The following is a 22483-nucleotide window of genomic DNA, read 5'->3' on the forward strand; positions in this document are numbered from 1 at the left end:
TAAAATCTATTAAGACTAGAATTACAGTGTGACAATATGTGTAATATAATCCCAAGTAATGTTTCAACTAGATTAAAATAATTTGTGTTTTTACTTTAAATATAATTGTCTCTTTTGTCTTTGTGATGATAACCCATTTATCCAAAAATTGGGATAGAAGTTTCAAATACATGTTGATGCAAAAATTCAGATGTCTGAATCAAAGCTAAAATTGTTCTGTTACAACTATTACACTTACCTTTCTTTATAAATCTCAAGTAACGTTACTTAAGTTGATTATAATGTCCAAGCAAATAAAGGTTCACAACTGGGATGCATTTAAATCTAAATAAGTAATATTAAATTACTTTCAAAAACTATTATAAAATTGTGTAGATCTATTGAATTGTTCTAGTGCTATCCTCTAGTAAACCAGGGTCCCTTGGGGAGTAGTTGATTTTTGTGATGCAAACGGGAGTGTGCAAGCTGAACCTATATGTCTTGTTGTTTTTAAATAGTCTAGGAGTACGAGACACAGGAGCCAGTTCAAATGAGCTACCAACTGCCAAACTGTCACATATGATCATCGAAGAGAGAATTATTATATTAAATTAAAACCAGACAAGTCTATGAAATGCCAAGAGTCTATAATGTACTCAAAGGGGAAAATTATTATTTCTTCCTTTTCAAACGACTAGTACTATACTCAGCTGATTTTATGAGGAGAAGATGACAGACTGATATCACAGTTTGTTGAGGCATTCCGTATACAGGTATGAAAAACTAACCAATCGACCTATATGAACCGTGCCATGTTCTACAGTGTGAAGATGAGAGCCACATCAAAAATGGTGTCATATATCCCTGCCTAAGGCCATACCTAGTCCTGTTCAGAACCTAAACTGAAATAAAGAACGTGCTTTACTGGATGTAAGATCCTGAGTTCTCATATCATAGTGCATTGTACAGCATAACACCTCAGGGAGAGATTTGTGAGTATTTCTGACAGAGCAACAGTTAGCACAGGACCCAACTAGAACCTTCTTCAGCCCCAACTTCACTTTCAGTCTCCTCATATCAAATAAAACTAACATTTTTAGAAAAGAATGTACTCGTAATTGCTCTCATGACAGGTAAAAACAATGTTCTAGGGCATAACCACTATGAATTTACCTGTGTATAACAATCACCCAAGAGGTTGCTGGTTTGTGTCAGTGAATCTCAGAATTAAAAAATGCCATTCCAAAGGGAAGGATAAGAGACTTTGGCAATGCAGAGAGAAAGGGGCTCGCTACAACTGAGTGAATAGGTTAATCTTCATGAAATTGATCAGCTTTCATCTGCTTCCTGCTAATGTCTTTTTGTTTCACAAGTTCAAGGACTTAAAAGCAGTGCTACCATCTTTATGGCGGATCAGTATGTGAGAGATTTAAATATCTAAATGTGTGTCTGTGCCAATATTCCCCATAGTTCTAAAGAAATATTCCCATGATGCAGTAACTTTCACTTGGTGTGATAATATGTCATTTGAAAAATTTTGAGTAAAAGCTACCTTAACTGTAGTAAGTATGGGAGCTAACAAACTTTTCTGAGTGAGGAAAGACAGGGCTTATGTATACTACAGATGACTAATAACACAGACAACTCCTCAGACCAAATGACAAGAAAAAAATGTAAAGTCATATGGATTCTCAATATTATTTTATCCAGCAAAAAGGAGTATGTGACATTATTAATGAATCATGGCACATATACATTAAAATTAATTCAGAACTTATTCATAATACAAGTGGTCTTCAAAAAGGTCATGGGAAAGTTTGTATTATCATTTAATTGCATTTTTCAATGAACTTTTTGAAGTACTCTTGTATAACCACTCATAGTAATATAGAAGCCTTCATATTGTATGAGCCTAGTATTGGTATAATTAGTCTGGGGCAATATGTTAAGAGGCTAAGAACTAAAATTGTTCCAGGTAACAAAATTATACTGAAAATGATTTTCGCTTTACATGTAAAAAATGATGATTAAAAGCGACTAACTATACCTATCAAAACAAATAAAAAACATCCTAAAATACATTAAAAACTTAAATGTTTTCAAAAAGGCATTAAAGGATGTGTTGTGTAAGTTATATGTATGTATATCTATAAATTAAAGAATAATTTTGTTCCACCTTTTTTAAAATTAAAACTAAAGCATAGGTCACAATTTCTTTAAAGTCCTCGGTTATTTATTATTCAAAGGGATAAGGAAGACTAAATGGAGTGGCTACGTTTGGTAGTGTTGGAGAACACAGTGGAAGAAGAACCTTAAGCCAAGGGGAATAAAGATTTTCCTTTAACTTTGAATGAATACATGATCTGTCTCTTGTAAATATAACGACAGTTTCCATTGTATGTTTGGTCTTCAATGGTTGAGAGAGCCTGTAATATGACATTTTTAACTACAAAGGCTGTAGTCTGTAACCTTAGTGTTTAAATTTACTACATGAATTACATTTTAAATGTTTATTATAGAAATGTGTTTGTATTTCTAAAGTTAAAAATGATAGAACTTCAAATTTGTCACTGAAAATTACATTTGCTAAACGACGTCGTGATAACAAACCCATTTTTTATTACCTCACTGGCCTTATTACCATTTGCCTCAACATAAATTTTCTTGCCAATGAGAAAATTGTATAGACTTATAATCTGAGTTATTTTTCTTCTTGTGTGTTGTTCAAATAAAATAAATGCTGTTTACAGATGCTGTTTTTCTTCACTAATAAAAGGAAAAAATCGGTTTTTCCATATAACTCAGAGATGAACAGCAAAAAGAAAAAAAAAAAACACACCTTAATTTAAAAGTTGAATGTTAGTCATGTTTGTTCCTAGACCTGCCACTGGGAAGTGTTCACTGGTTCCGTCTACAATTCAAGTGCTGACCTACTAACATTACACACTGGGTCCCATTTCACCCTCCTTTGACATTTCCTTCTTTTCTCTTCAGCTCCTTTGCCTCCTACATCAAAAATATCTTGGCATTTCTTAGAAGATTATGGGACTATTCATAAATACAGACCTTACTCATATTGGGTATTATCAGATTTGCTTGTGTGTGTGTGTGTGTGTGTGTGTGTGTGTGTGTGTGTGTGTGTGTGTGTGTGTGTGTGTGTGTGTACACACCCAGTCTGACGGGAAAGAGTCTGATATCTCAGTTTTTTTTTTTTTTTTTAACTGTGGTAAAATATACATAGAAGCTTTAGCATTTTAACTATATATAAGTGTGCAATTAAGGGACATTAAATACCTTCATATTATTGTGTAAACCTCATCACCATCTTAGTCTGTTTGGATTGCTGTAACAAAATACTTTAGCCCAGGTCATTTATAGCAATGGAAATTTATTGCTCACAGTTCGGGAAGCTGGAAGTCCCAGATGAAGGTGCCAGCAGATTTGGTGTCTGGTAAGGGCTGTTCCTCCTGATGGCACCTTCTATGTATTTTCACGTGACAGAAGGGACAAACAGTGTATTCTAACATGGTGGGAGGAGCAAACCGGCTCCCTCAAGCTCTTTTATAAAGGTACAAATCCCATTCATGAGGGATGAGCCCTCATGACATCATCACCTCCCAAATGTTTCACCTCTTAATATCGTCACCTTGTAAGTCAGGTTTCAACACATAAACTTTACATTTTTTTATTTTTTCTGGCCAGTACGGGGATGGAACCCCAGACCTTGGTGTTAAACATGAATTTTAGAGGAACACAAACATTTGGACTGTAACACTATCTATACCCCCAACTTTAAAAAATCATTCTCAAACACAAATCTCTGTACTTGATAAAATACTGCATAATAGCTCGAGAGGCTTTTGAATGTTTTTGCCACAAAGAAATGATAAATGCACGAGATGATTGATACATTAAGTACCATAGTCTGATTATTATACAACATTATATACGTGTCAAAACATCAGATGGTACCCCATAAATATGTAGCATATATCAGAATCTCCTCCCCCTCCCCCTTTTTTGACCAGTAGCATCCACTTACTGGACAATTCCAGGTTCTTTCCTAAAAAGAGGCAGCTCGTGGCTTTATTCAGGTATTTCTACAGTCCAGCCAGTTAGGGGAGAAGAAAAGAGAAAGGCACGCACAACCACAGACGCACATATGTTGGGGGAAATGTACTATAAACCATTTTTTCTTCTTTTTTTGGTTACAGAAAAAAACTTCGTTTTCTATGTCTTATTCATAAGTAAAAGGGGGATAGAAAAAACTTGTTTTTAATCTGGTATTTATATGTGTCTTCCCATTTCACATGTACAGGTTATTCAAGTAACAGTGCTGTCTACCGAGGCAATACCTAAAAGCCAAAAGAAATACTAGGAAGGAAAAGTCCTAACAATTGGAAGTTCAAGAAGATACCTTCAGGAGGCTGAGCCACGAGTGGCCAGCAGCATCAGTAGAAGCACACGGTGTGCAGAAAGGTCTTGCCCCTCTTCTTCTCCAACTCCTGCAGCAGCTCCTCCATCTTGTTGTCCATGTCCTCCAGGAGCTGAAGACACTGGCAGATCTCACAGATGAGGAACGCTCCAAGGGTGGCCTCTTCTTGGTTGTCCTGGATGTCCACGTTGACCACGTGCACTGGCTGGCAGGTCTCCTGTTCTCTGGAAGTCAGATGTTCTACCACCTTGTCATAGACTCTCTCTTCACACGTGAGGATCAGATCAAACACATCGTTGCAGCTCTGGAACCTTTCTGGCCGGGGCTTGATTCTCTTATTTCTGTCCAGCATATACAAAATGCCATTGCTTGTATAGAATTCTTTGTCTTTCCTAAGAAGATCATTGTACATCTGATCATATGTGGTACTGAAATCATAAACATTCGGCTTGTGGGGTGTTGATCCTGGAAGCTTCACGCGAGTTGCTGTTCCAAAGGACCGGACATTGAATCCTCGTTTGCTGAGGACGTTGTGTGCCTCCATACTCCGATTCTGGTTGCTTGAGCACACCACAGCCACCCTCAGTGGTGACGACTGCATGGCGACAGCAGCTCTGTCAGCTCTGTTCAGCTCCAGGAAGCCCTCCCGGCTGTGGGTCTTCAGCATGAGCAAAATGGCGGCGGTGGCGGCCGGAAGTCAGGTAGGAGGAAGCTTCAGCTGTGACGCAACACATAGGGACGCACAGTGGGGCTTCTCCAAGGCTCCCGGAAGTCCTCCATGGGTCCCGGAGCACCAGGTCTGGGCCAGAGAGGAGGCCCCGCCCCTCGGGCTTCCAGGCCAGCTCCCTGCAGTCTGTTCATGTGCTGCCTGCTGGTCAGGCGCTTTGCGCCAGCCTCCCGATCTCACAGCGACCTGCGCCAGCGCTGAGAGTCTCATTCCTGTTATGGCTGAATAATATTGCCTTGTAGGTATAGATCACATTTTGTTTATCCATGAATTTGTTGATTTGACACATCTGTTGCTTTCACCTTTTGTCTATTGTGAGTAATGGTGCTGTGAACATTGATGTGCTGGTATCAGTTTGGGTCCCTGCTTTTTTCTTTTGTGTGTGTGTGAATTTATTTATTTCTTTTTACCTCACACCAATAAGTGAGAACATGTGATATTTCTCTTTGTGTGCCTGACTTGTTTCGCTTAATATAATTCTCTCAAGGTCCATCCATGTTGTTGCAAATGGCAGTATTTCATTCTTTTTTATACCTGAGTAGTATTCCATGGTGTAGATATACCACATTTTCCGTATTCACTCATCCGATGATGGACATTTGGGCTGGTTCCAACTCTTGGCTATTGTAAAGAGTGCTGCGATGAACATTGAGGAACGGGTATACCTTCGACTTGATGATTTCCATTCCTCTGGGTATATGCCCAGGAGTGGGATAGCTGGGTCATGTGGTAGATCTATCTGAAATTGTTTGAGGAACCTCCATACCATTTTCCATAGAGGCTGCACCATTTTGCAGTCCCACCAACAATGTATGAGAGTTCCTTTTTCTCTGCAACCTCACCAGCATTTATCATTCACAGTCGTTTGGATTTTAGCCATCCTAACTGGGGTGAGATGGTATCTCAGTGTGGTTTTGATTTGCATTTCCTGAATGCTGAGTGATGTTGAGCATTTTTTCATATCTCGGTTGGCCATTTGTATATCTTCCTTAGAGAAATGCCTACTTAGCTATTTTGCCCATTTTTTAATTGGGTTGCTGGATTTTTTCTTGTAAAGTTGTTTGAGTTCCTTGTATATTCTGGATATTAATCCTTTGTCAGATGTTTATTTTGCACATATTTTCTCCCACACTGTTGGTTTTCTTCTAACTATATTAATTGGTTTTTTTTTTTTTTTTTTGCTGTGCAGAAGCTTTTTAGTTTGATATAATCCCATTTCTTTATTTTTCCTTTGGTTGCCCGTGCTTTTGGGGTCGTATTCACGAAGTCTGTGTCCAGCCCTAATTCCTAAAGCTTTTCTCCTATGTTTTCTTTAAGAAGCTTTATTGTTTCAGGGTGTATATTTAATTCTTTAATCCATTTTGAGTTGATTTTAGTGTACGGTGAAAGGTATGGGTCTAGTTTCATTCTCCTGCATATTGATATCAAGTTCACCCAGCACCATTTGCTGAAGAGGCATTCTCTTGCCCAGTGTATAAGCTTGGTGCCTTTGTCAAAGATCAGATGGCTGTAGGTGTGTGGGTTGATTTCTGGATTCTCTATTCTATTCCATTGATCAGTGTGTCTGTTTTTATGCCAGTACAATACGTTTTGGTTTTTATAGGTTTGTAGTATAGTTAAAAGTCAGGTAGTGTTATGCCTCCAGCTTTATTTTTTTTGCTCAGCATTGCTGTGGCTATGTGTGGTCTTTTGATTTTCAATATAAATGTCTGGATAATTCCATTTCTGAGAAAAATGTCATTGGAATTTTGATGGGGATTACATTGAATTTCTATTTCATTTTGGATTGTATGTACATTTTCACAATGTTGATTCTTCCAATCCAAGAACATGGGATATCTTCCATCTTCTTATATCCTCTCTAATTTCTCTCAGCAGTGGTTTGTAGTTCTCATTACAGAGATTTTTCACATCCTTAGTTTACTCAATTCCTAAGTATTTTATTTTTTTGGTGGCAATATACTGTAAATGGGAAAGCTTTCTTGACTTCTCTTTCTTCATGTTCACTATTGGAGAATAGAAATGCTACTGATTTTTGTGTGTTGATTTTGTATCCTGCTACTTTGCTGAAATCATTTATCAACTCCAAGAGTTTTTTGTAGAGGCATTAGGCTGTTCGATATATAGGATCATGTCATCTGCAAACAGGGACAGTTTGACTTCATCTTTTCCAATCTGGATGCCCTTTATTTCCTTCTCTTCTCTGATTGCTCTGGCTAGTACTCCCAATACTATGTTGAATAGGAGTGGTGAGAGTGGGCATCCTTGTCTAGTTCCTGTTCTTAAAGGAAAAGCTTTCAACATTTCCCCATTCAGGATGATATTGGCAGTGTATCAAATTCTTTTCCAGCATCTATAAAGATGATCATATGGTCCTTGTGTTTGATTTTATTAATACGGTGTATCACATTTATTGATTTGCATATGTTGAACCAACCTTACATCCCTGGGATGAATCCCACTTGATCGTGGTGAATAATTTTACGTATGTGTTGCTTTATTCTGTTTGCTAGGATTTTAGTGAGGATTTTTGCATCTATATTCATCAAGGATATTGGCCTGTAGTTTTCTTTTTTGGTTGTACCTTTACCTGGTTTTGGTATCAGGATGATGTTTGCTTCATAGAATGAGTTTGGGAGATTTGCGTCTGTTTCAGTGTTTTGGAATAGTTTGTAAAGAATCGGTATTAATTCCTCTTTGAAAGTTTGGTAAAATTCTGCTGTGAATCCATCTAGTCCTGGGCTTTTCATTGTTGGGAGCCTTCTGATAACAGCTTCAATCTCCTTTATTGTTATTGGTCTGTTCAGATTTTCTACGTCTTCATGGCTCAGTTTTCGGAGCTTGTGTGTGTCCAAAAATTTATTCATTTCCTCCAGATTTTCAAATTTGTTGGCATATAGTTGTTTATAGTAGTCTCGAATGATTCCTTGTATTTCAGATGAATCAGTTGTAATATCACCTTTTTCATTTCTAATTTTTGTTACTTGAATCTTCTCTGTTCTTTTTTTAGTTAGCCATGCTAATGGTTTGTCAATTTTATTTATCTTTTCAAAAAACAATCTTTTTGATTCATTGATCTTTTGTATTGATTTTTGGTTTTCAATTTCATTCAGTTCTGCTCTGATCTTAATGATTTCTTTCTGTCTGCTAACGTTAGGTTTGGATTGTTTTTGTTTTCTAGTTCTTTAAGGTGAAGTGTTAGGTTGTTCACTTGCCATCTTTCCATTCTTCTGAGGTGTGCATTTAATGCAATAAATTTCCCCGTTAGTACTGCTTTTGCAGTATCCCACAGGTATTGGTATGATGTATCATTATTTTCATTAGTTTCCATAAATTTTTGAATTTCCTGTTTTATTTCTTCTTGGACCCACATGTCATTAAGTAGAATTCTGTTTAATTTCCATGTGTTTGTATACTTTCCATAATTTTATTTGTCACTGATTTCTAATTTTAATCCATTGTGTTCTGAAAAAATACATGGTGTAATTCCAATTACTTTGAATTTGTTGAGAGTTGATTTGTGACCTAATATGTGATCTATCCTGGAGAATTATCTATGTGCTGATGAGAAGAATTAATATTCTGAGGTCGTTGGATGGAATGTTCTGTAGATATCTGCCAAGTTCAATTGGTCTAGAATATTGTTTAGATCTTCTGTTTCTCTGCTGATTCTTTGCCTAGATGATCTGTCCAATATTGACCGTGGGGTGTTCAGGTCCCGTGCTATTGTGGTATTAATATCTATTTCCTTCTTTAGGTCTAATAGAGTTTGTTTTATAAATCTGGCTGCTCCAACATTGGGTGAGTATATATTTATGATTGTTATGTCTTCTTGATGGATCAATCCTTTTATCATTATGTAGTGTCCCTCATTGTCTCTTTTTATGGTTTTTAGTTTAAAGTCTATTTTATCAGATATAAGAATAGCTACTCCAGCTCGTTTTTCTTTTCTGTTTGCATGGTAAATGTTTTTCCATCCTTTCACTCTTAGTCTATGTGAGTCTTTATGGGTGAGGTGGGTCCCTTGAAGGCAGCATATAGTTGGGTCCTCCTTTTTAATCCAGTCAGCCAGTCTGTGTCTTTTGATTGGGGGAATTTAAGCCTTTTACATTAAGAGTTGTTATTGAAAAGTGTTGATTTATTCCTAGCATTTTATTGATTATTCTTTGGTTGTCTTAGGTGTCTTTTGTTCCTTACTTTCTGATTTAGGGTTGGTTTTCTGTGTTTGTTGGTTCCCTGGGTTATAGATAGCCTTTTCGTTTGTTTGTTTTCTCTTCATGAATGCCATTTTCATTATACTAGTGGGTTATGATTTTTCTTCGGTTTATATGGCAGTGGTAGTTATTTTTCAGGAACCAAACCCCGTAGTCCCTTGAGAATTTTTTGTAAGGGTGGTCATGTGGTGGTGAACTCCCACAGCTTTTGTTTGTCTGAGAAATATACTATTTGCCCTTCATTTCGGAAGGACGGCCTTGCAAGGTAGAGTATTCTTGGCTGGCAATCTCTGTCTTTTAGTATTTTGAATATATCATCCCATTCCTTTCTGGCTTTTAGGGTTTGTGATGAAAAGTCTGATGTTAGCCTGATTGGGGCTCCCATATAGGTGATTTGACCCTTCTCTCTTGCAGCTTTTAAGATTCTCTCTTTGTCTTTGAGTTTTGCCAATTTGACTATAATATGTCTTGGAGAAGATCTTTTTGGGTGAATACGTTTGGACATCGTTGAGCTTCCTGGATCTGAAGATCTGTGATTTTTCCTATACCTGGGAAGTTTTCTGCCACTATTTTGTTGAATAAGTTTTCAATGCAATCTCCTTTTCCATCCCCTTCTGGAATTCCCATGACTCGGATATTTGAGCGCTTATGGTTGTATGATATCTCTCTCAGATTTTCTTCAATGCCTTTGATTCTTTTCTCTTTTTTTTGTCTTCTTGTGTTATTTCAAACAGCCCATCTTCAAGGTCAGAGTTTCTCTCTTCAATTTCCACAAGCCTGCTGGTTAAACTCTCTGTTCTTTTTTTTATTTTGCCGAATAACTTCTTCAGTTTGGCAAGTTCTCCTGCATTTTTTTTCAGGGCATTGATTTCCTTGTACATTTCTTCTTTCAGGTCCTGTATACCTTTCCTCCTTTCATCATGATGTGTACCTGAGTTTTCTTGTATCTCATTCACTTTCCTTAGAATTATCACTCAAAATTCCTTGTCAGTCATTTCAAGGGCTTCTTGTTCTGTAGGATCTAGGGCTTGAGAGTTATTATCCTTTGGTGGTGTACTTACTTGATTTTTCGTATTTCTGCTATCTTTTCTTTGATGTTTAATCATTGTGGCAGGGGGTTTCACAGTCTACAGGTTTGACACTATTGACTGACTAAGATGTTGCTGTGGTTGCCAATTTAGTATGGCTACCTGAGTGACTGCTCAGTTGGCCACTAGTGCCTTGTGTTTGTGGTTGCATCAGGTCTTGGGCCTCTCCAGGGAGCCACTTCTCTTTTCAGCTTGGACTTGGCTGGGCTACTGGATCACGGGGTGGTACCGCAGGGTGTGTGTTCTCTGCCGAGCTTCCACCTCCCGTGCTGGACTTCTCCCTGTTCCGTGTGCTCTGGGTAGGGATGCTGGGTTGTGTGGACGCACTGCAGAGTGTGTGGTCTCTGGGGACTTTCCCCTTCCACTGCTGGATGTCTCCCTGCTCTGTGTGCACTAGGCCGGGCTTGGGATGGAGCTGGATGGCAGCGGTGCTGCTGCTGGATCACACGGCAGTGGCAGCCCCCCACAGGGTGTGTAGACTCTATGCAGCTTCTATCTGCCCTGCTGGATGTCTCTGTGCTCCCTATGCATTGGGCCGGTCTGCTGGATCGCACGGCAGTGGTATGGTCCCTGTGGAGTTCTCGTCTCCCCTGCCGGACGTCTCCCTGCTCTTAGCGCACTAGGCCAGGCTGGGAATGGAGCCAGGTTCCTGCAGTGAAGCCTACCTGCTGGATCACGCAGTGGTGGCCCCACAGTGTGTGTGGTTTCTGCGGAGCCTCCCCCTCCACTGCCGGACGTCTCCCCACTCTGTGGGCACTGTGCTGGGCTGGGAATGGAGCCAGGTGGTGGAGGTGAAGCCTATCTGCTGGATCGTGTAACGGCGGCTCCGCAGAGCATGTGGATATGGGAATTTGGATATAAAAGAGGAATTGCTGGGTCATATGGTAATTCTATTTTTTTTTTTTTTTTTTGTGACCGGTAAGAGGATCGTGACCCTTGTCTTGGTGTCGCCCACACTGTGCTCAGCCACTGAGCGCACTGGCCATCCCTATATAGGATCCTAACCCGCGGCCTTGGCGCTTCCCAGCACCGCTGCGCTCCCAGTGCTGCACTCTCCCGAGTGAGCCACGGGGTTGGCCCATATGGTAATTCTATGTTTAACTGTGTGAAGATCTGCCAGACTTATTTCCAAGGTGGCTGTAACATTTTACATTCCTACCAGAAGTGTATGAGGGTTCTGATTTCTCCAAATGCTCATCAAAAGCTTTTTTTATCTGATTTTTGATTATGATCATCCTAGTGGGTTTAAAGTTGCATCTCTTTGTGATTTTGATTTGTATTGCCTGATGGCTAATGATGGCAAGCATATTTGTAAGTGTTTATTAGCCATTGTATATCCTCTTTGTAGAATGTCTATTCGAATGTTTTGCTAATTTTATTTTTTTATTTATTTTGTTGAAGCATAATTGATTATACATATTTTGGGGGTACAATGTTGACTATCATTATTTGTGTACAATATATAATGATCAAATCAATATTATTAGCATATTCATTATTACAAATTGTAATTAATCTTTGTGCCTCTTACCCAATTTCTCCCTAACCCCCCTCTTCCTCCATGGTTTCCACCTCTAGAAACCGTAGGTTTTTTTGCTCCTTCTGGAAGTTCAGCATATCATTATGGTTTTTCTTTCTTTTTTAGCATCCATTTATGAGTAAGGACATGGTATTTCTCTTTCTGTGTCTGGCATATTTCACTTAACATAATTTTCTTCAAGCTCATCCATGTTGTTGCAAATGGCAGAATTTCATTATTTTTTGCCCATTTTATTTTTTAAAATTTTATTTGTTTTATTTATGTTTTTTCAGACTTTAATTAGATGGTGTCTTTTATTTTTATTTATCGATATACAATGCAGTTGATTTTCCTGTCCCTTTACCAATTCCTCTTTACCCCCTCCTTCTCTCCCTCCCCCCATCAACATCATATCTGTTCTCTTGTCTTAACCAAGTTCAAGGAATTGTTGTGATTGTCCTCTCTTCTCCACCCCCACTTCTCTGTTTGTATACTTGTTTATTTGTTTATTTCTATTAGCTCCCATAAATAAGTGAGAACATGCAGTATTTCTCTTTCTTTGCCTGGCTTATTTCACTTAATATAATTTTCTCCAAGTCCATCTATGTTGCTGTGAATGGCAGTATTTAATTCTTTTTTTACAGCAGAGTAGTATTCCTTGTGTAGATACAGCACATTTTCCTTATCGCCTCAATTACTCAAGGCACTATGAATGCATTGAGAAGCCTGGAATGACTGCACTTCAGTAATTTCCCCATTAGGAGGAGAAAGCTGAATGTTACAGCCCCAATTCAAAGTTAGCTTCTCCCTTTTATTGTAAAGACAAGGAAGTTTTGCAAGAAAATTCAGTTGATTTAATCATTACAAAGAACACAAGGACATGGGCAGAGTTTTGGCTAAGTATAGTTTTAACAATGGAAACTAGCAACATCAGTGTAGTAAACAAAGTGACATTCTATAACGCAATTAGCAAAAGGTTAAGTCAATCCACCAAGAAAAGCTTATTCTTAGCAAACACTTTCTTTTCCTACAGCAATTTCCTCATTATGTTTACGTAACAATCAAGTAACTTTCTCAACATAGTGATCAGTAGGTTAACCTGCACCAAGGGCATTTGCCCTTTGAGCCAGTAATTTTGCTGTGTTACAATTCTTTATTTACAACAGAGACTTCAGTCGGGGAAAGTTTCTTGTCTTTTGCAAGCTTAACATTTCTATGTGTAATTTTACAAAGTTAGTTGCTGTGAAATACATTTGTTTTATTAATGTTAGTACTCTCCAAGGCCCCGTTTATCATTCTCAGTCTTTTGGATATTAGCCATTCTAACTGGAGTGAGATGGTATCTTAAAGTGGTTTTGATTTGCATTTCCTGAATGCAGAGTGATGTGGAGCATTTTTCATGTGTCTGTTGGACATTCATATATCTTCCTTTGAGAAATGCCTATTCAGCTCCTTTGCCCATTTTTTAATTGGGTTACTTGGTTTTTTTGCTGTTAAGTTATTTGAGTTCCTCGTGTATTCTGGATATTAGTCCTTTGTCAGATGTATATTTTGCAAATATTTTCTCCCACTCTGTTGGTTGTCTTTTCACTCTGTTAACTGTTTATTTTGCTGTGCAGAAACGTTTTAGTTTGATATAATCCCATTTGTTTATTTTTCCTTTGGTTGCCTGTGCTGTTGGGGTTGTATTTATAAAGTCTATGACCAATTCTACTTCCTGAAGTGTCTCCCGCTTTTTGCCCGTTTTAAATTGAGTTATTTGTCTTTTCATTAATTGTGAGTTATCAGTTGTGATTGTTCATCTATTTTAGATACAAGTCCCTAATTAGGTATATGATTTGCAAAAATTTACTCCCATTATGTGAGTTGTCTTTTCACTTTTTTGACAGTGTCCTTTGAAGCATAGACCGTTTTCTTTTGATGTTGTCCAGTACATCTATTTTATCATTTTTTTGCTTGTGCTTTTGGTATCTATGATATTATTGCTAATTCTGGCTTCGTAGGGGTCACCCCTGAGTCAGAGCAGCTTTGTTGTTCAGTCAATGTTTTGTCAGAGTTTGTGTTTAGACCCCTTGTGCCAGTGAAGTTTGTGTCCTGTGTTGATCTATGTGTGGCTTGGAGAATGCTTGCTTATCTACCCAATGTCTTGCTTAATGTTTACTTCTGGTTGGTTACAGCCATGCTTATGTGCAGACTTCCCCAAACCCAGAGTTGACTGTGATCCAGAGGGCTCTTCTTGGCTGTTTCTTTACCTGGTTTTCTCTCTTAAATGGCTAACATGCTATTTTGCCTGTATTAGAGCTACCAGCCTTTTCTGTACTGTTCTCCTCCAAGACCCCCAGTGATCATAGATTTCTCCACTCTCTTCTAAGTAAAGTTAATCCCTTCAAACCTAGCAGCAGAGATCTTAGTCCTTATGGCCTATCTTTCTCTTGGAAAATCCCCTGTGCCACTGCACCTGACTAGGGACAATGAGCCACTTTCCATGAAATAACGTTTTGTTCTAAGAATGGACACTGAAGCCTCTACTCTTCATGGCTTGTCCATCCTGCTGTGGAGCTAGGATGATGTTGGTAGTGTCCCATTATTCTGGGCAGCCACCACCTCTCATGTCCCCTCTTCTTCTCCTGGCCTCCAGGGTAGAGATAAGCCCCCAAATGTTTGTGGTCCGGTATTGGGATGACAATCCATTCTATGTATTGTGTGCCCTGAAGGACCATCCCTTTTGCCTGAGGAGGCAGGAAGGCATGGGCTTCAGGAAGCCAGAGGAGAAACCTCTTGTTCTGTACCACTTGCTCAGGGAGAAATATTTGTCTGCCTTTGAGTAGGATCCCTGCTAGCAAGAGCACAAACGATGTCCGATACAGAACAATACAACAGAAAATGTACCATTCAACATTCAGAAACCTATTTACATGTCAGAGATTCTTAAATAAGTGGATTTTCAAAGGACGTTATCTTAAGTTGTATCAATCATAGGCCTTAGTTGCTCCCTCCAAGACCAGGCACCACTGGAGCACTATCTCCTCCAGCTCTTTGCCACAGAACTGCTAGGGGACCAGCACCTCTTCCAGGGGCCACTGCAGGTGGCATTCACACTGCCAACATGGGTGGGATGTTCTGGGCTGGGTCTAGAGGAGTGACAGCGACTGGCAGGTATCCCCTGCCTGTCTGGTGTCTTTGATATCAGAGGAGACAGTCTGTGAAGGCCTTGTAGCTGGCCTCGACCCACCCTGTCCTCTAGTAGGTTCTTGACTCTGCCACAGGAAAGAATTCAAGGACAGACACACAGTACAAAGTGAAAACAGGTTCAATGTAACAGTTAAGAAGTACAAGCTTCACTGAGCTAGTGTGGCTTAGCTCCAGAGACTGAGCAGAGTCTGCACCAAGTTTAAAACAAAAGTAAAAAATGCACACTGGAGGTTTAGTACAAAGTGTAGGCTGGCTCAAGAGAGTGAGCAACAGCCCCTTAGAAATAAGCTTACCACGAAAATAAAGTATGTGCACCTCTCCCGGAGAGTTGCAGGTGGGCTCCAGGAAAGCCAGCAACCAACCGCAGCAAGTCTAACACAAAAGTAAGAACTACATGTTTACAAAGAGCAGGCTGGCCCCAGAATGAACAGCAGCCTGCTAAAGGCAAGTTTAATGCAAAATGAAATACAGACCTCAGGTGAAGTGCAGACTGGCTGTAGAGTGAAGCAGCAGCAGTCCCACTTTCTCCTGGGACTCAACTTTATAGTTTGACTATCAAATACATATTCACTCTATCTAATGAATATTTAACTAAGGGGGTGGTTCCCAGTTATGTAGCATATTCTTGCACATGCTCAGTTGGTCTCTTTTTAGAGCTCATTCATTGGTTAAATTCCAACATACCCACTGGAAAACACCTAGTATATTCAGTGCTCTCCAGTGCCTCTAGTGGAAGGTCATTCAAAGGACAAAGTCCCCTCTATTAGGGTTATATAACCCCTCTCTTCTGAGCATGCCCAGCCACTGGATTTGCATACATCAGCTCCCTGAGGTCTCAGTTTCCCCATGTTGGTACCAAAAAATAAGTCCAACCTGCAACAGTAACTCTTCTCTTGGGGAGGGCCTAGAGGAAGGGCCTGAGACCTTGGGGAGTGGACGGAAACCTAGAGGTGTGTCTCAAAACCCAAACCCATGGAAACTGAGCACCTCCTATCTCACCTTGATTTATATTTTCTCTCCTTTTGATAAAAAGGAACACACTGTTCTTGCAAAATAATGTTCACCTAAGGAGACATATATAAGGTAGAGAGGAAAAGATAGCCAGTGGTGCCACCACTCAGAAATGCGGGATGAGGAGTGGGAAATTGGGGCCTGTATCTTCCTGGCACCTTGTCCCTAAGGACAGAGTGAGAAACAAATAAAGATGTTTTTAAAGCAATATTCTAGTGAGCTCCATAGGCCCATGGGTAACCTGCTAGCTATATAGTTAGTAAAAATGATCGAACATGAAGATATTTTTGTGGGCCCTTTTTATTTTCTTTGACAAATGTAATTCTCGCTTGATTATATTTATTTTCCAAAGAAAAAAAAAAAGTTCACAAATACAGAATTGTTTCAAGAAAGAATTAATCACTCCTGTCCAAATCCACTGCTCAGTGTAATCACCCTTAGAGATTGTTTTGTATTTCATTACATACATATATTGAAATTGAAATTCAACTCTGTACCCCACAAATATGTATAATCAATATGTTTCAATATAAAAAGAAAAAGATTGTTGTGTACTTGCATACTAATTTTTTTATGTTTATAAAATCATTTATATATGTATTAAGAACATGTTTAAAAGAAATCTTTCCATCAACCTGAGGTCAGCACTACTGTTCTTTGAGGGCCCCTACTTCCTCAGAACTTCCTGCCTCCATTCCACTCCCCCCAGCGGATCCTCACAATCCCAGGCCCCCAAGGCCACCTGCTGGCCTGATACTCTAAGCCTTGGGCTCAGGCCCTGACTCACAGCCCTTTATTCTTACCCAGTCCCTTGCTGTTTGGGTACAGCTGCAATTACCAGGGCAGGAGGAGAAGGACAAAGAGGCCCCTGAAGGGCTCTGTCCTGACCAGGCAGCTGCCTATTTGCATTGCAGGTCTACACAGGAAATCTCCCAAATCCCTGCTGCCTTCAACTGGTGGTGATTGGAGGAGGGGTTAATGCTCTGTCACAACTTTCCCACCTTTTACGGAGTGGAAAGTTAAAAGAGATTCTAATTCCTCCAGGAAATTGAAGTCCCCAGAGGCTAAATGGCTTTGCCAAGTTGAACCAGGTGGCACAGGATGGAGTCACACATGTGGAGTTCTCACATGTGCTGCAAATCCTCTGCTTTCTTCATGCTATAAATAGATTTTTAAAAATTTCATCTTAGGGCGGAAACCAACTCTGCCTGTAACGCTCCCAGCACTTGATTTTTCTACACTCCCTGCCCTAGCTCCTGCTCCAGCTCCCCTTCTCTGTGCCTGTCTAGTTCCAAGGCCAATAGAGGCAAGCTCAGGAAACTGCAATTCCTTTCTAAGCTAGAGGCCAGGACCATCTCACCCTGGCTTCTGACTTGCTCCTGTGTTTTCCAGCTTTGCCTCTGCTCAGGGCTTTGAGGATTAGTTCCCCTCATGGTCCCACCTCCTGGCCTTTAGATAGACTTTGATTTTCCAAGATCTAAACTCAGCGCATCAAGCTTGACTCTCTGGGCCCTGCATCCTCTGGAATGTCGCAATTATCTCTGGCCCTCTGGCACACAAATCCTGGTCCCTTCAGGTTTGGCTGCACCCTTGCAGGATGTAGGGGAAGCCCAGACTGGCAAAGACTGTTCCTGAAATCCCCATGCTCAGTTGTAGTGCTTCCAGAACTCTGCTGCCTGAGTATGTCCCATTATGATTCCAAGATAGATACGCACACACATCATCATTTATAGTCAGGGTCAAAGGGAACCTCAGCCTCAAGGTTAAATCAAGATCTTTCCCAGATAAAGACTTGTTTTCCCACCAAAGTCAGACTGTTTCCCAGGTGTTTAAAGTGTTTCTTGCGTTTTGAAATAGATGAGGCTTTGTTAGTATTTCATCCAAGCCCGAGAGTGGTGGACTGGCTGGACTCCTTCAGCATTGGGTTCAATTTTAAATAAAGGCTGACCGATTAGCTCAGTTGGTGAGAGCACTGTTGTGGTAACACCAAGGTCCAGGGTTTGATCCCTGTACCAGCCAGCCACACACGGAATAAATACATAAAATAAAAAAGAATAAAATAAGCTAGTGGCACTATTCATTTCGACCACTAGATGGCAGGACCTCTTCAGCATGAGTATAACCTGAAGCTGGCAGGGAAAACCCCCAAGTGGTCCTGCTGGCCAGCCCCAGAGAAAGCAAAAGAAATTTAGGAAGTTTTGGCGAAAGGAGCTCTTCTTGTATGAGGGTACTTCAAAAAGCTTGTGGAAAGATTTGTATTATCTTTCACTTCTGTTTTTCACAAACTTTTTTTTTTGAATCTTCTCAAGTTTATCCTTATTTTGATAATGACGTTAGCAAATACAATTTTGATCATCTAGATTGTTTCCATAGTGATACGTTTGTCCTCATTACACTCTTTCTCCACACTTAAGAATTCGTAAAAAAAAACAAAAAAAACAACAACCTCCTTTAGTCGGGAAGGAAAACCTGAGACTTTTTATGGAAATGCAGGGCAAATACAGAGACTCCACTTTTGTGGAAAAATGTTTTTCAAATTGTTAGATTAAGTTTGGCCTAAAGGTTCCTTTAGACATAGTGAACTGTAACCCAACTTGATGTGTAAACAGACTGTAACCTACTGCTTTAACAGGTAGACAATTCTCAGCCAATTACAGGCAGTCAACTATTCAAACTGTGTTCAGATAATACAAACACCCAGCTGTAACCAATCCAGCTGTTTCTGTGCCTCACTCTCGTTTTCCATACATCACTTTCCCTTTTCTGTCTATAAATCTTAGCCAACCACGTGGCAGCTGCTGAGTCGCTCTGAACCTATTTCGGTTTGGGCGACTGCCTGATTCTCAAATCATTCTTTGCTCAATTAAACTCTGTTAAATTTAATTTCTTTTAACAAAAAGAAGTCTCTAGGAATCCTCAGTAAGCTTCCTGAACACAGGTCATCAAACACAGAGAACCGATCCAAATTTTATTTAGAGCAATTATTCACAGTTAGACCTTTACAATAATTAATTGCATGCTAAGTACTTTGAACTCCTTCGAAGGGTGAAGTGGGGGTACTGCAAAATGGTGTTCCTTTTCCAAGATGATAAAGTCAGAGGAGACGAACAAATAGGCCCTGAGAAAAGTGGAGAAGAGGAGCCCAGTTCTGGGCATGTGAGTAGGGGTGAAAACTTGAGTGCTTTTTCTCACTGCTGGCTGTACAAACAATCTGGAGATGGAGTCCGTTGTTTCCAGGGTCAAAACATCCTTGTAGTGAAACAAGTGGGGTTTTTTTGCTTGTTGAAGAAACCATGGAATGCCTCCGTAAAAGGCTATTAAGAAAGGATTTATCTTAGGATTTGGGTTTGTATTAGGTGATTTTAGAGAGGATTTAAGGAATTAGTGCTTTGCTCTGTATCGGATGCTACCAGGGAGTGAGGTTAATTCTATGACTGAGAATCTTAATAAGTCTGTCTAGGAGGAGGCGAGAATACAGAGACCAAAGCTGTAATTGTTTACAAACAACAAAAGCAGTAGTCACACATATTAGCCAGCAGAGGGGGATGTTGGTTATTTCTGTATGTTAGACAATGTCCATGCTTAGTCTTTGATAAGACACGATTACTGTGTGTTCTTGTTTTTTGCCTTGGTTGATCATTATTGTTACAGAGTGGCCTTGCCTGGTATTGCTGTTCTTTGAGATTGTTCATGTTCAACAGGAGATCCCCATGGCACGGCTGTGAGTGCAGGGCCTGCTCCTGGCAACAACAAGATCTAGCTGACAGTACTAGGCCAGCTCCTGGATGTCAGGGGATGCCTTGCTCTTTCTCAGTCTCCCCATTTGGCGGAAGGCAGATGAAGTCAGCCTGCAGAACATTCATCCATTATATGCAGATTTTCACAATAGCCAAGATTTTACTTGCAGAGAATATAGTCTAAATTTGGAGTTTCGTTAGTCTCTCCTGCTCCTTTTATTGCAGGATGAATTGTTGAAGTCTCTGATGGTGGCAGGATAGCATTTAAGACTGATGGGGTTCAGGGCATACCACCGCAAAAATATGACTGTAGGAGACCAGATTATGCCACCCCAAAAATATGCCTCCTTGGCCCAAGGATTATTTTGAGTTGATATTTTGGGAAACAGCAGACACAGGAGAAGCTCTAAAAACAAGAATAAAAGTTACCCTTTTGTAAAAGAAACTTACATCTATAAAAGAGATCCCTATTTATTTTGTAGTACAATCAGCCGTCTGTATTCGTGGGTCCCGTATCTGTGGGTTCGATGAATCTGGCATAGAAAATATTTGGGGAAAAAAAAAATTTCACAGAGTTCCAAAAAGCAAAACTTGAATTTGCTGCGCACTGAGTACCACATTGAACCCACGTGAATGAAATGATGTGTTTGCATTGTATTTGGTATTGTAAGTAATCTGTAGGTGATTTAAAGTATATGGGAGGACATGTGCCGGTTATATGCAAATACTATGCCATTTTATATAAGGGATTTGAGCATCCTCAGATTTTGTTATCTGAGGGGGGTCCTGGAGCAAATCCCCCACGAACACAGAGTGACTGGTATAAATAGGTGCAGCAAGGAGTGTTTGCTACAGCATAAATTCCCCCTCGGCTAGTTAAGATGTAATCAAAGGCTATGTGGTTGTCCGTAACAATCTTGGCTAGTGAGCGTAGACTAGTTTGTCTTTCGGAGTTGAAGTTGTGTTTTGTTAGGGTCTGAGGCAAGTTTTGGACCATGTTTGCCACTGGTATTATCCCTAATGAGGGAATTGCAACTTACATAGTATCCATGAAAAGGGAGTCAGTTATACTTTCTGGGAGTTCATTTGTTTTTAAATAACCTTGTGTGTACTGCATTTTGGAGGTTTCTGAATAGTATTTTTTTTCAGGGAAACACGATCCACTGAGGGGATAGTATTTTTAAATATCTGAAAGTGTCTTACAATTATTCTGAATACACAAAATAAGTTTGTGTGTGGCAGACCAGCGGAAGCCTAATATCCATATGAAATTTAGTACCCTAGTAGGAGGTAGACTGTATTGGGAGTATACGTATCATTTACCGGAATAGGTGTAGGCCAGTTTTGTGTCCCTCCAGGTAGACGAATTTTTGAGTAAATTACATAGTTCAACAAAGCAGGATGACATGTTTCTGAAGAGAATAAACTGACTATTATGTTCAGGAAGGTTTCAATATTATTGTCTGTTTCTGATTGGCTAAGGTCTTGATGATAGTATTATAATAAGTATTTGATAATGTAAGGTTGAAGTTCATTTTTGCAAGGCTGAAGATGGGCATTAATGATATGAGGGAAGTTTAAGTGCCAGAAGGGGACTATAAAAGGGAACTGGCCTTCTGAAGTGTTTAAAGGGATTGCCATGAAATTATGATCAGCAGGGTCTGGTGGTAGATGTTAGATCCAGCAATCAGTTAAATTCAGATCAGTAGCCATGGCCTGTGAAAAACGTAAAGAAAAACTTCATTTTCCCTTAATCAGCAGAAGACGACCATAGAGGTTCAAAATAATAGGATAAGGTAAGAGAGATTATATTAGTGTTCTAGAGGGTGTCATAGTGTAATAACAGGTAGTATTAGTAAACGGGCAAAGGACAAAAACGTGTTAAAGAATCAGAAAATCAATTTTATTCCATCATCTTGGGTGAAACTTCTGAAGTCCCAGCTTGTTTTATCTTGTGCAGAAGCTGTTCATTTCTGCAGTCAGCGGCTTCTAGAAAATTCCTAGGAATCCTCAGTTTAAGGTTTTTTGATGAAATGGATGTCCCTTAATGTAGGAGGAAGTGACGTATATCTTTTAAGTCAAAAGTTTTATATACTTGGGCTGGCCAGATAGCTCAGTTGTTTGGAGCCCAGTGTTATAACACCAATGTCTCTTGGTTGGGTCCCCTTACTGGCCAGCTGCCAAAAAAAATTTAAAAAGTAAAAAATATAAAAATAAAAATTCTACCTGGGGCCAAAAGCTTTAAAAACAAATAAATAAAAGACAATACACTCATCTCTTCAGCAAGGAGAGGCCTCAACTACACTAAAAACACACAGTGATAACCGGAACACATTCATAGCCCATTTGGAGAGGTTTAAAAACGACCTTGACGCTTTGGATCCCGTCCATATCCTGTCCATTGTCTTACTTAGTCTTACAGAATTGTGCAATTGTGGGTAGGAAAATCCTTGGCAATATCTCTTAAAATCCCCACCATTGCTGGTTCGGTATTGTGGCCAATCTATCTATCCCTGCAATTGAGGGTAAAATCATGAAGTATTTTTGCTAAAATCTGTTTTCGTTATGATTATTTTCTTCG

General features: G+C 39.6%; 1 protein-coding gene across 1 annotated transcript; it reads right to left on the reverse strand.

Moving 5' to 3' along the window:
- Positions 1-4430: 4430 nt before the first annotated feature.
- Positions 4431-5015, reverse strand: LOC134367596 (RNA polymerase II subunit A C-terminal domain phosphatase SSU72-like). Its single transcript, XM_063084348.1, has one exon. The coding sequence runs from the start codon at positions 5013-5015 to the stop codon at positions 4431-4433; it is 585 nt and encodes a 194-aa protein (XP_062940418.1).
- Between the last annotated feature and the right edge of the window lie 17468 nt (positions 5016-22483).

Source organism: Cynocephalus volans, chromosome X (assembly GCF_027409185.1).
Source record: "Cynocephalus volans isolate mCynVol1 chromosome X, mCynVol1.pri, whole genome shotgun sequence".
NCBI classification, from domain to species: domain Eukaryota; kingdom Metazoa; phylum Chordata; class Mammalia; order Dermoptera; family Cynocephalidae; genus Cynocephalus; species Cynocephalus volans.